The sequence below is a fragment of the Prinia subflava genome, assembly GCF_021018805.1.
Source record: "Prinia subflava isolate CZ2003 ecotype Zambia chromosome W unlocalized genomic scaffold, Cam_Psub_1.2 scaffold_31_NEW, whole genome shotgun sequence".
NCBI classification, from domain to species: domain Eukaryota; kingdom Metazoa; phylum Chordata; class Aves; order Passeriformes; family Cisticolidae; genus Prinia; species Prinia subflava.
Window position 1 is genome coordinate 1,235,129 of NW_026960608.1, and position 14,187 is coordinate 1,249,315.

The following is a 14,187-nucleotide window of genomic DNA, read 5'->3' on the forward strand; positions in this document are numbered from 1 at the left end:
CTGCACCAGGAGCAGCTCCACAGGCCCAGAAAAGCAGAGCAGGATCTCGGTATGTTGCACTGAGTTCTGCATCCGTGAGTCAGGGATTTTTTGGTTAAAGATAAGAAAGCAGATAAATTTGATGCTCCTTTAGGTCGCCATGTGTCCCCAAGTCTCTGCCCATGGCCAGAGCAGGGCTCAGAGCTCTTGGACTCACAGGGAATGAGCCACACATTCCGGGATGGAATAGAACCCCAGATTCCTGCCTCACTTTCTGCTTGGAGTCCATCTGATCCTGCATTATATCGAGGGCAGGTCCCCAGTCCCGATCCCGGCAGTTCCCACACTCCAGCACAACCCACAGGCTCTGGGCTGAGCTCTATGACAATGTTTTACACCCGTTCTTGTGGTTAAAATTTCTTTTTTTTCCATCTTTTTTAAAGTTCTCATTTGTTTTTCTAAGAAAAAGCAACCAGAAAATAATTCAGAGTTTATACAAAACATCTTTACATTATTTCTTCCAAAAAAGACTAGTATTTACACAAACAAAAGGGAGGGGGAAACAAAACTCAAAAAAAAAAAAAAAAAAAAAAAGGAAAAATCAACCATATTTCAATGCTTTCCATGAAAAGAACCTGAGGGACACACTCTGCTCCAGGACCCAGCAGCCCGAGGTGCTCAGCAAAAACCAAGAGTTCTGATTTCACCCTTTCTTTCCACATTTACAAGCTTTTGCAGCTGTTCCCAGCAGCAGGAGTGGGACTGATGTAGATCTCAGCTGGGGACGGCTACCACGAGAAGCCACCGGCACTGTCATATCACTTGGTAAAACCTGTGGCCAGACTCTGTCCCTTCTCCACCAAAATCAAACTAAAACTACATTGTCCCCCCACTTCCCTCTCCCCTCCGGCCACTACTCTCCAGGGATTCTACTGTCACTGTCACCATCACCACTGCTACCACCACCCAGCCAGGACTCTGCCCACTTCGTGAAACACAGGCTAAGGTTTGGCAGAGGGAAGAGGGAAAGGGGATTGTTTTAAGACACAATTCTCTGGGATTCCCCCATCGGGGAATGGGGGTCCTGGTGGGGGGCAGCTCCCGGGCCAGGATGGGCAGTGGATCCCACAGAGAAGAGAGGGATGGAAGGTGCTACACAGGGAAGCAGTGCTGAGTTGTGGAAGCAGGGGGAGCACCCACTGGGGCACATTTGTCCCGAGAGAAGCAGCCAGTTTGGGGCTCTGGAAGCAGAACCACTTCGGCATGCCAAGGGCAGGAGGGGAGCTGGGACACCTTGCTCTGCTCCAGCCCAAATTCCTGCATTCCTGCTTTAAACTACAAACCAAACAATGAGACACCACAGGATGCTCCCATCCCACTCAGGGCCAAACCCCAGTGCAGCAGCCGGGCCCCCAGGCCACCAGATCCTCCCAGGCCACAGACCACCCCCCACCACCCCCCCCCCCCCGCTCTGCTCCCGCCCACTCCTTGTCAAGGCACTTTAGCAGAGCAGCTCCCTCACTCTTTGGGCACTTCCTAACGCAGGATTTGGGGCCCTGGGGACAGGCGGGAACAGCCCTACTGGCCCCACTCCTGCTCCCTGAGAAAAAGCAGCTATTGCTGGAAGGAAAAGAAAGTGAGGAAGGGGGGACAGCCCGAGGACAGGCAGTGACAGGGCACCGCCAGCCCCGCCAAGCTCACTGGCATCAGCCGCGGTGCTGGCGGCTCCTCCCGGGAAGAGGAAGCTGGGAATGATCACACCAGGCAGGCTCAACCCCTTCCAGTTTTGGGCAGGAGATGGGCAAGGCAAGGGCAGGGGAGCCTGGGCTGTGGGACCCCTGGGAGGTGGCAGGACAAGGAATGCTCCTGTGCCAGGAGCAGGGTGGGGAACAGGCACAGCAGGGGCTGGTCCCCAAAGCAAGTCCTGCCGAGGGGCACTGGATTCTTCAGGTAAACCAGGAGGGTGGAAAAGCCTTTGGCTCAGCTCCCAACCAAGCCAAGCCTGGTGCTCCAGCCTCTTGGGGGCTTCCAGCCCCAAGCACCAGCCTCCTCCTGACACTCCCAGCATGAGCTGCAGGTCGGGAACCTTTGTTTTCCAGTTTTCCTTTCCAAGGACAACCACCTGCAGTATGCCCAGCTTGGGAGGGGACTGCAGCTTCCCCCTGCCAACCCCTACTTTGCCTCCAGCAGGCTCAGCCCCAGCTTGATAAAAAGCCAAAGGCTTTTTCCCACAGTGGGATGCTCCAGAGGAGTCGGGAAGGGCTGCCAGGCCACGGCTGCTCTGCGTGGGGCAGGAGCAGTGTCCGGCCCCTCGCGCACTGAATGCTTGAGACAGGGTGGAGATAGAATTTTTTTTCTTTCTTTCTTTTTATAAAGGGACTAAAACAAGAGTCAACAGCAATGAACACAAAAGTTTCCAGGGGCAGTGGAGGGAGTGGGATCTGCCTCGTGGCCGGTGGGATCACGTGCTGGAAGGCAGTGACGGCATGTGCCTGGAGGCAGCAGGCCCGAGTCCTGCCCGGAATTCACAAAAATAAAAATGTTGCAAAAAATTAAAATAATAATAATAATAATAATAATAATAATAATAATAGCAGTAATAGTAAATCGGGTTTGCCAGCTTCCTCCCTGCACAGTTGTCTGCATATTGGCACCTTGGCAAAGCATCCTCCTCCTCATCCCCCTGTGTGCTTGCTGCTCCTGGGACTGAGGCCCCGGCATTGCTCCAGGCTCCCGGACCCCGAAGCGCTGGCGGGCACTTCCTGCAGGGCCAGAGGGGTGACACAGGGAAATCCCAAAGCTCAAAGGGGAGGTGGAATCTCTGGGTTTGCTAGTGGTGTCCTGAGCAAGAAAAGGCATGGCACCTGTCCCCCACAGCCGGCCACAGTCTGGAGGAGAAGAGGAGGAGGCTGAAGGCTCACCCTCAGAGTCTCGGGATTACAAAAGCTGAGAACTACAAAACTGAACACAAAGGGGAGAATCAGCACGTGAACGTTGAGCCCTCCACTCCCCGGTGCCGCTCCCGGCGCTGCCTGTGCCATGCCGAGGGGGGCGTTTCGCTTCCTCCCTGTGGCGCCAGCCCCGTGCCCGGCGCTCCCGCGCTGCTGCATTGGCCATTCCCAGGCTGCTCCTCACACCTTGTAGTAAATGTTGGCTGGGCTCTGTGGGGGCATCTCCTGGACGATGTAGACGGGGTGCCCGTAGTCCCCGCTCACCTTCTCGTAGTGCGGGCAGTAGTTGTTCTCTGTAGTCCGTAAGGGGATGATGATGTCGCTGGGCTCCAAGCCCGCGTTCCCACTGCATTTGGGGCTGGCCAAGGTGCTGAGGGACAAGGCTGCGGCTCGCTGCTGCGTGTGCTTCCAGTGCCGCTTGCGGATCTTGATCAGGAGCACAATGAGGAAGATGATGATGAGGATGAAGATGACACAGCTGGCACCAATGGCCGTGAACACGGCCACCTTGGAGCTCAGGAAGCCATTGTTGGGACCTTGGGTCTCCTGGCCATCCTGGTTGACGGAGCCTGCAAGGCAAGGGAAGACGGGGGTCAGAGAGGCAGACAGATCTGTGATCTGTCCATTCATGGATCACACCTGTGGAGCAGGGGGATGAGTTGCCCATTGGAGCTCCTCTCTGCCCTCCAAACTCAGCATAACATTCTCCTACCATGCTCCCAAGGAGGGAAGCCCCTCACCTCCAAGGGGATGGCACTTGCTCCCCACCTTCCCACCTGAGTCAGACCCACACATCTCTAGGAAAAACTGGGCAGGGCAGGCAGGAGCCCCAGGCATCCACAGAGAGGGCACCACACACCCTGTCCCCCACCCTGCACCACTGCTCTCCTTCCCATCTCCAAGTCTATGGAGCAGTGTTGATCGTGTCCAGGTGACACCATTCCAGACCTGGGGAACCTTTGCTCCCTACAACAGACCGGGATGCCCTGGTGAATGTGGGCTCTGACACCCAGATCCCCCCAGTCTCCAATTACTGACCCCTGGGCCAGGGCAGCTGCAGCCCCCACAGGAGCAGTGCTCAGAGGTCAATCCAGGCAGGAAGAAAAGGGAGACTCTTCCCAACTTCATCTGATTCCAGTTTGCTCTCAGAGGGGTCAGGAACTCAGGAAACCACCTTCAAAGGGCTCTTACACCCAAGGACCTCACCTCCTCCAAGCCCTCTCCGATGTACTGTGAGGAACACATGGGAGGAGGAGGAAGAGTGCTGAAACAGCACTTCCCTGCTAAGCTCTGCCAAGAGCTGGGAAAACAAATCCAAGCTGCTCTGCACCTTGGGCTTGGGACAGCAGCAGGATAGCAGAGATGGGCACAACACTTATGGCAAATCCATCCATATCCCAGATCTGGAGAGTCTGGTATCCCTGAGGTCCAAGCAACAAGCTCAACCTGGAGGGGCTTCATTGGCCCCAAGGCAGGCAGAGTCCCATCCCTCTCCTGGGGATCCCTGGAATACCCACCTGGCTTGCCGGGCTCCTCCACTGCCGGGACCTTGCTGTGCGGGCTCTGCGTGATGACCTTCATGGTTTTATCCGACTCCTTGCTCGGCCGACTTGTCGTCAGCTGCTCTGGGATCACTGTGTTTGGATCTGGGAAAGGGGAGGGGTGGATGAGAAGCCTTGATCCAACCTGGAAGGCAACAGCTTGTTCCCCCCTAAAGAAGTGCCCACAATTGTCAGCCACTCCCATGAAGCACAGGAGCACTGGGAGATGCTGAGAGCAACAGAGCAAGGCTGAGCTGCTCCAGGGCTTGTGGGAAGCAGGTCCCCACCCTAATTCCCTGCTTTGCTGTTTTCAGAGCTCCCGTGCATGGGTTGGGACAGGTTTCTTGCTCAGGCAGCAGGAGGAAGGGAAGGGCAGGCAGGAGGCCAAGGCTACAGCACAGCTTTGCCTGTTTATTATAAATAGACCCCAATGTGCAAACACAATAATGAGAAGCAGAATCAGGAGCTGCGCATCCAAGTCTGGGCCGAAACGAGCCCAGGGCATTGGTGCGGCTGGGAAGCAGCTTGGGATGGAGGTGGTGGGGTGCAGGAGCTCCAAGGGAAGAGCCCTTTTGTGATATCCCTGGTATCCCACTGCCACCGGAGTCCCCACAGCCTGGTGGCCTCCACAGCTGAGAGCCACCAAGCCAAATCCCTGATGTCTGGCCAGTTACAATCCCCCCTTGGATGCCCGGGAAGTCACAGGGGCACTGCCTGTGCCAGCCCCCGGGGCTGAGGCACTTGCAGGGCTCATGGGTCCTGTGCTGAGCTCACTTCCCACTGGAATACAGCCCACAAGGTAACCAGGAGCAATCACTCCTTTTCAATCCCAGTGCTCCGCACATGTGCCATGTTGGCAAGAGAAAAAAGGCAGGAAGAAAGATCCTAAAAATGCAATTCTGTTGAACTAATCCAGGAGTGCTCCCAGGAGCAGCTGGCCTGGCCTCAGTTTCCTTGGAATCTTGAATTCCTACATCCCCCAGAGGAACAGGGACCCTGGTTCAGGGGGCAGCAGGAGACCCCAGGGAACAGGAGGACTCACCCTGCCCCACTTTCATGACAATCTTCATGGAGCGTGTCTTGCAGACCCCTCCTTCCCGGTTCTCCAGGCCACCCAGTGTGCCATTGGAAGTGGCTGCAAGAAAAGAGAGGGAATGTTAGACAGGTTCCTAGGAGCTAGAAGGGCACTGCTGAGCAGCCCTTTGCTGTTCCCTGGCATTACTGTGCAGGTCTCCACTGTCCCCTGGCACTGCCAATCAGATCCCAGCTATCCCCTGGCACCTCCTACTCTAGGGATTCACTCCTGTCCCCCCATTACAGCCACATCTTCACACCTCAATCCAAAGCCCACCGAATTCCCAGCTCCTGTCCCTTCCAAAGCTGCCTACAGCAGTGAGGACATGATCCCTGCAGCTTCCTCTCACTGCCACATCCACACAAGTGAGCCATCCTCCATGCCTGCACCCTCCTCCCCCTTTAATTCCTGGATAATTTCCTTTGCTCCTAGTGCAGAATGGGAACACTTGCATATGCACAGTTTAAATTACACATCTCTAATTACACCCTGTGCCTCAGTGAAGAATGTAAACTCAGAGCCCCAGTGGGTGCTGGAGGTTCTAATTGCAGGGCAGAAGTCACTTAAATTCACATTAACTTTTTGCTGGAGCTGGCATGGAGTTTTCAGCCCTTGGATCCCATGGGAGCACAGGGAAGGTCCCCCATTCTCCAGCCCTCTGGGGGGCTCAGGGCAGGGGGGACATGAGAGAATAAACCAAAACATGAGGATTTCAGGATTAAGCACCTAAATGTCAGATTCTGCTAAACAGACTCAAAAAACTAGTTTCTGACCCCACCAGGGCCCTGGATGTGGCCACTGTGTCTGGCATGGAGCTGGATCTGCCCAGGGACCGGGATGGTTCCCACCCCATCACCTCCCTCCATTGCAGCAAACACAAATCATCCCAGAGCTCCACCAAATCCAACCACAGGGATCAATTCACCTAGGGAAGCAGGGAAACCTGGGAGGAGCTCAGCAACAGCTTGGGAAAGGCAATGAAATGGAGAATCATGGAGTTCAGAGATAATTTTCCAGACTGTCTTGGTTTGAAAAGACAGGTATCTGTCAGGGAAAGGTGGAGTTTCCCTTGGAATGGAGAATGTAAACCCCCTCCCTCCTAACTATTATAATTTTGAAATCAGGGGCTTTCAGGCTAAAATATGGGAATAGGAATAACAGTTCTTCACTAGGAATATTAAAAAATACAAATGCAGTAGTACAAAAAACAAACAAGCAAACAAATAAAAGTCCTAGAAAACCCTGACAGAGTCAGAGATACAACCTGACACCCTGTTGGTCAGGGTATTGGAAGCAGTCTAAATAAATCCTCCTGGAGTAACAGATGTTCTGTGGAGTAGAGATGATCCTGTAGAAAAGGGTCCAGTGGTGGCAAGATGGGTCCCATCTTCCTCTGGGAATCCAGTGGAAAACAGGCTGCTTGGTGTTCCTACATCTCAGTTTTTATCTTGGTAGAAACTGTTGGCTCCTCTCCCACTGGGTGGAGCATCTCACAATGGGATGATGTAATGTGTCATGTCATTGGTGAGCCTTAATGGCCCATTAACAGAGGATATCCCCCCCAACCCCCCCCCCCCCCCCGCCCCCCCCCCGGTGGACAGTGGTGAAAGAGATAAGAAACACTGCCCCACCTGGTTTTAAAAGCTGGCCTATTATCAGAAGGCATCTGCCTCCCTCGCCCCTGGAGTTACAAGACATAAAGAAAAACATCTCCCCAACTGCTTTCAACAGATGAAAGAGAATACACATTTTTTGGTTACATAACCCAAGACACAGACACAAGGCAGGACTTGGCCAGCACAGCGCATCCAACACCTCCCTGAGCCTCAAGGCCAAAGCTCAGTCCTGGGATTTCAGGTTCCCTGTGCAGCCTGCAGCCCAATTCCTGCCTCCATCTCACAAAAAAGCAGGTCTGGGAGGGCAGGTAACTGACGAAAATTCGGGATGAATCCATTGGACCCTGCTGGGTGTTGATGAGGGGACAGAAAGAGGCTGGAGTACGGAGCAAGATTATCCTTCCACATTCCCCTTCCCACAGCAGGAGGTTGGGTGTCTCCATGAGCCTCCATGCTGGGATACTCTGGAAACACACCCAGATCCTGCCAGGAAGCAGGCTCCCCATCAATCAGCTCTTTCCAAACACCTCTGTGCAATCAAGGCTCTCGCCTAAAACGCCAGCAAATTTTTTCCTAATCAGAAAGTCTTCGGGCCATTTGCTGAGTTATCACCTCTCTCACAGTGGGATCCCCGCTGCCAGGGGCTCCCGGGATGGAGCCGTGCATGCAGCTGGGATCTGCTGGCAGCTGTTCCGACAGCAGCACTGTCAGCACCAAGCCCCATGCAAATGCCTGGGAATGTGGAGAAACGCCCCCAACAGCCTGCACGAGTTCTTTGGAATCCAAACAGGATGGACCTGAGCTCAGATGCACCATAAAAACACATCGGGAGCGAACTCCACCAGAAAGCTCGGCAGCCCAGTTCTCCCAGGCCAGAGGCACCGGTTTGGGGGTGAAATCAGCCGATACATGCCAGCTCACAGCCCTGAAGCAGCTCCTTGAATAGTTTCCCAGCTTCCCAGCTCCATGCCATTGGTTGTTGCATCTCAAAGAGACTCATCCATTGAGGGAGAAGGCAGCAGTCTGTAAAAAACAGTCCTTGTGAGGCCTCACGAGGTCTGATTTACAAATAATTAACTAATTATAACAAAATGAGGTAACAAGCAAGTGTGGTTCAAGTGGGGGAAACAAGAAGATCCCACAAAGGCAGCAGTTCCTCCAAATAACTATGGAGATTCCATCCACATATGTTGGGGGTTAGATTTGTTTGTTTTTCACTTACAGAATTTTTTCCCATAAGTTGCTAGCAAACTTAACGACTGAGTGCTTGACTAAAATAAAGAAGTGGCCAAAGGAGATTGTGGCAGCACCTGAACTACACCTATTGTTTTTGGGTCTGGGAGTTGCCCTCAGAGAGGGGAAATAACGTGAGTTTTGGGAGAAGTAAAAGACAGGGTTGGAGGCAGCTTCTCTCTCTTGCTCTTGGCATCGGGGAGGACAGTCAGGCAGCTGTTTGCTGCAGGAAGAGTTCACAGTCATCTCTCCGTCTCGTCCTGGGAAATCTACCATCATCTGCTTGTGTACCCAGGAATCCTGAGCTCGCCTCCTGCCCTGCTGGGCCAGCCCTGCCCCCACCGCTGCTGCTTCCTCGGCGCTTTGAGGCCTTCCTGCTACTCTGTAGCCCTGCACTGCCCTGCCCTAACAGGACATCCCTGCCGCTCCAGCTACCAGCGCAGAGCATCTGATCTCATCCACCAGCCCGAGACTTTCCACCGTTCCAGCTTGGTGCTCTCGGAGTCCTGCAGGGGCACCGAGATCAAACTGCCCCGGGCTTTTGTGAAAGAAAGCCCTCGAGATTCCTGGTTCTGTTTATTATTAATGCTGTAGTTGTTGTTTGTTTGCTTTGTCATACATCCCAGTACAGAACTGTTATTTCTATCCCCATACCTCTGCCTAAAAGCTCCTTTAATTTTCTAAATTAGAATAAATTGGAGGGAGGGGATCTGAATTCTCCATCTCTAGGGAGGTCCTGCCCCCTTCCTAGCAGATACCTGTCTTTCAAACCAAGACAACATACAACAAAAACATTAAAGGTCCAAAGAGGACAGAGGGAGCAGCTGGAGCCACAGGGATGGACGAAGGGACGCAGCTGAGCATCCTTCTTCCCATCCCACACTGGGACACAAAGTTTCTTCTTGTTCTGGCCATGGAAATGATGAAGGAAAAAGTAGCTTTGAGAGGGAACCACGTGGAAAAATGAAGCACTTGCTTGAGGGAACAAAAAAAAGGAAAAACATTTGTAAAACCCACAGTGATGGTCTTAGAATGGCCTCTGAAAACAAGGACACAAGCTTCCACATTCCATGTAAATCCACAATGGGCCAGAGAGAAGCTGGATGCTCCACACAGCTGGTTGGGCTTCCAAAAGTTAAAATCCTAAATCCCCAAATCCATCCAAATGGTGCAGAGTCCAGAGAGTTTGATGTGAACACGTAGGGCAGGGTGATGTGAGAGCAGCAGGTCCCTGATATATCGGGAAAGGCTCCTCCAGTGCAATTCCCTGTGAAGCTCAGCGATGAAGAGCTGCTCCTCCTGCTCTGTTTCCTGCTTTCCCAGCGGAAGAAGCCCCAGCAGAAGGCTCCAGGCTCAGCTCAGTCCAGCTCCAGTGGATCCAGACTGGGATCTGAGTGGCACTTGATGGATTCTCCAGGTGCCTGTGCCACTCACTGCCACGGTTAGGGTGAGCCATGGTGACACCACCAATCTTCAGCTGCTGATGGAACCCAGAGTGCTGCACCCCACAACAACTACAGCAGGAGATGATCCATTGCTCCTGGGGATTGCATGACAGGACCTCAGGAGCTGGTCTCTGCTCCAGGTAGACAGCAGTGAATGGACCAAATAGTCTCCAGCAACAGCCTGAGTTACAGGGTTTGGAAATTTCCAATAGATGCCACATAAAGCCCTGACTCTCCAGACAAGGATTTGCCTCCTCGCTGAGTAATGGACAGAGGAAGGGGACTCTCTACCCTCAAATTAGAGTTGATCCCATTGCAGCTGCCCCCAGATTTCACTGCTCCTGCAGCCCCCTCTCCATGAGGTGTGTAACTTCCACTCCACACTGCCAGGTGGGATCAAAGAGCTTAGGCATTACAAAGCAGCAGCAAAAACATCAATGCTGGGGCAAAGAGACTTCAAATGGAGGATGACACCAATCCTCCCCGGAAAGGTGACCTGCTAAAGGTGCCCCACACCACCTGGGCTGGCCTGGCTGAGGGGTGGATAGACACAGATCCCTAGAAATTAGGGATGGAAAAGGGTGGCATGTCACAGTTCATTAATGTCAGACTCTCTGCACCCCGCATGTCTCAGGGTCCAAGTGTGGTGGTGCTTCCTGGAGCCCCCAGTGAGCTCTTGGTCTGACAGACAGCACCCACCATCACCAGCAGCCATACTACATCCCAGCATCCACCCTCACACACCCAGCACCCACCATCACAGACCCCTCTACACCAGTTTGGAGCTGCAGTGATGCCAACAAGCCTCTTCTCAGCACTACAGGAGTAGTGGATTGCAATAGGGATCCCAGGAGAAAAGCCCAGGGAGAAGGTCTTGATGTTATGGTTATTTAAAAAAATAAGCCAAGGAAGTAGCTGCCTGCACTTATCCATGCACAGCTTCCCAGACACACCACTATGCCAGGATTTGTTTCAATTCCTCATCAAACTGAAAGCTCCTTCTGCCTTGAGAGTCTCCTACTCAGCATTTAACCAAAAGCAGCCAAGTTTCATCTCTTCCAGTGTCCCAGAGGAAGTCCTCAGAGGTGACCATCACTGAAGAGCCAGGTCCACCACAATCCATGCAGCTGCAGCTCCAGGAGATGCCCTGGGATTTTCTGCAGACATGGCAGGAGGAGCAGGGGCTGAAAGAGCTAGGATGAGGAAAGGGAAGATGGGATGCACCAAAAAACCTGCTTTGGTGTGAGCCTCCCACCACAGCTGCTAAGAGAGCCCTTTTGGGGGGGACAGGCAGATTATCAGTGTCCCAGGAACAGAGGGGCAGAGCAGAATCAGGCAGGTGATGCAGGGAAAGATGTCACCTCTTCACTGCCATCACCCCTGCACGCCATCTCTACTGTCATCTCAGTGTTCAGGAGCACTGAGGAGTTAAACATGTTTTGTTTTCTCCTCATGGGTCGTGACAATGCTACGGATGCTCTTGGAAATCATTTCTCCTGGGGAAGAGCATACTGGGATGGAGCCAGCCTGATTTCCCTGGCAGACAGCACCCAGTGCCCAGCTCCAGAGCCCTTTGCTGTGCCAGGGCCACAGGCAGAGCTGGGCTGCCCAGCAGCCAGGGAGTTGAGCAGGCATGGGGACCCCTGGTGGGTAGTTATGGCAGGCAGGGCCCCCTGGGCAAGGATTCGTGGCAGGCGGGGCCCCCCTGGCCCCAGAGCACATCAAAGCACAGGGTATTTACCTCCCAGCAAGGCATGGGACACTGGCCCTTTCTGAGGAGGCTTTTCATCTGTATTAGGGCCGTGAAAGGCTGAGCCATGAGATCAGCTGCCAGGGGCTGTCCAGGGACAGTGCTGAGATGAAAAGGTCAGGAGGGAGGAGGAGAAGAGAAAACAGGCAGAGGCTTAAGGGACAGGGCTCAACAAAATCACATTTACTGTGGTCACACTCTTTAGACAAGCCTACAAGACAAGGAACCATGTGTTGTCTAAGGGCCATTATTTAGGTTTGACATGGCCAGGGCCCAGGCTTTGAAGTTGGGAGCAGGACACCATTAGAGTCAGTTGTGTCCAGCCACCGGCTCTCACATGGCATCACCATCTTCTGCCAGCGGCTCCCAGCGGGATGGGGATGGAGGAGCAAAGCCCCAAAACCAGATGGATGCCACCAGGCTGGCTCTGCTTGGTCTGGGTGTGTTGCAAGCCAGGCCCATTTGGGTGAAGAATGAGGAAGCTGCTTAATTGGACTTTTATCAGCAGAAGTTCACAGCTCCCATCATGGCATCAAACAGCCCTTGGACTTTCAACTCCTCTCCACCAAACAAGTTGTGGGAAGGAGGATGAGGAGCACATGAAAGTGGCCACATTCAAATGGCATCAGCAAAGAGCTGGCGGGCTGACAAACCCCCCCTGGCATAGCACCCAGCCCAAGGAACTACTGAGGGAATTATCAAATCCCAAGGAATGCAGGAAGGAGCATGAGCGGCTCCGCACACACACACTGGCATGGGCTGAAGGCTTCCCAAACCAACAGAAACTGGAGGAGCACAGCCAGAAAAGCGAGTATGCTAACATGTCCCAAAAAAGCTCCCAAGGAGGAAGGATGATTCTGGCAGCTGGCAGGGTATAGGTGACCCCCTTCCTCACGCTGAGCTGCAGGAAAACGCTGATGGAGCGTGGCCCAGGGACGAAGCTGCATCACAGTGGCAGTGATGGTTTACAACAAATAACCCTTGCCAGGTTAAGACTAATTGCATCTAAAAACAGAAACACAAGACAAGGGCTTTAACAGAACACTCAGGGTAATAGATCTGCTCTCACTGCATCCTGCTGCCAAAAAGCGTTGGATTGGATTATGGACGTTATTACATCAAAAATGGATTGAAGGGCTTAAGGACTCACAATAAACAGCAAACACCTCAGATTTATGAGGAAACATCTACTAGGTCCTTGCTTTTCCTTCAGCACTGTCATCAAACACAGGCTCTGTGCTTTAAAGAGGCTCATGGGACAGGTCGGACACTGAGGAAGAACACCTCGGCACCACCACATCTGCTAACAGCTGCCTGGAGTGCACCCCAAGGCTGAGCAGGGTTTGTCTGGGGTCTCCACATCCCACTGAACACAGAAGGGGCCGCTAGGACCACCACCAGCCCCCAAAACCAGAGAAGGAACTGGGAACTATGGGAGTCCATACAGATCATCCCCTGCTATGGGCAGGGACACCTTCCACTAAACCAGGTTGCTCTAAGCCCCATCCAATCTAGCCTTGAACACTTCCAGGGATGGGACATTCCAGAGATTGACTAGGTGACATTTAACAGTTCCTTCTAACACAAACTATTCTTTGATTCTCTGATCCAGAACTCTGGGATAGCAGGGAGCCACTCTGGGAGCTCCTCCTCACATCACCCTACTGCCAGGACACGAGGATTAATGGATCTCTATCCAGGCACCTCATTACTAGAGATAGTAAAACTGGAGCAAGTTCAAAGACGAGCAGCAAACGTAATTAGGAGTTGGAGTGAATTAGGAGGGGAAGTGGAAGGAGCTGAACCTGCAGGGCTGGATAAGCCGTGGTGGGGCTGGAGCTGCCCACGATATCCTGGGAGTGCAGGCACCAGGCAGGGGAGAGGCTATTCCAGTGGGAAATATTTTATAGGGAGGGGACAGGACACTGGGGACAGGGAATCCCACCAAGGCACCAAAGGCAAGCAGGGAAACACCCGGGAGACGAAGGGATGGAAGAAACCACAGCACATCATGATATAAAACACACAATTCCCAAATTCCCAACTATCTAGGTTTGGAAAGACAGGTATCTGTCAGGGGAAACTGGAGTCTCCCTTGGAGTGGAGAATGTAAAACCTCCTCCCTCCAAATTATTACAATTTTGCAATTAGGAGCTTTCAGGCAAAAATATGGGAATAGGAGTAACAGTTCTTTACTAGGAATAATAAAAATGCAAATGCAGTAATAAAAAACAAACAAACAAACAAACCCAAAAAACCAAGCAAGCAAACAAAAAGTCCTAGAAAACCCTGACGGAGTCAGGAATACTACCTGGCACCCTGTCAACCAGGGTGTTGGAAGCAGTCCAAATAAGTCCTCCTGGAGCGACAGATGTGGTTCTGTTGGAGTAGAGATGATCCTGTAGTGGCAGTGAGATGAGTCCAGTCTTCCTCTGAGAATCCCGTGGAAAAGAGGAGTGATCTGGGGTCCCTGTGTCCCCATTTTATCTGGGTAGGGAATGGTTGACTCCTCCCCACTGGGTGGAGCATCTCACACTGGAATGAAGTAATGTTATCAGTCATTCGAGAGGCCTTAAATGGCCCATTCACAGGTGATG

At 52.8% G+C, this 14,187-nt stretch overlaps 1 protein-coding gene across 1 annotated transcript in view; it reads right to left on the bottom strand.

Moving 5' to 3' along the window:
* Positions 1–1,450: 1,450 nt before the first annotated feature.
* Positions 1,451–14,187, bottom strand: part of LOC134564990 (ephrin-B1-like) — a 51,984-nt gene continuing 39,247 nt past the window's right edge. The window contains exons 3-5 of the mRNA XM_063424338.1: positions 5,514–5,606; positions 4,448–4,576; positions 1,451–3,499 (exon numbers count right to left, since the gene is read on the bottom strand). Coding sequence (XP_063280408.1) covers positions 3,111–3,499; positions 4,448–4,576; positions 5,514–5,606 — 611 coding nt within the window. The 3' untranslated portion in view covers positions 1,451–3,110. The remainder of the gene's footprint in view (positions 3,500–4,447; positions 4,577–5,513; positions 5,607–14,187) is intronic.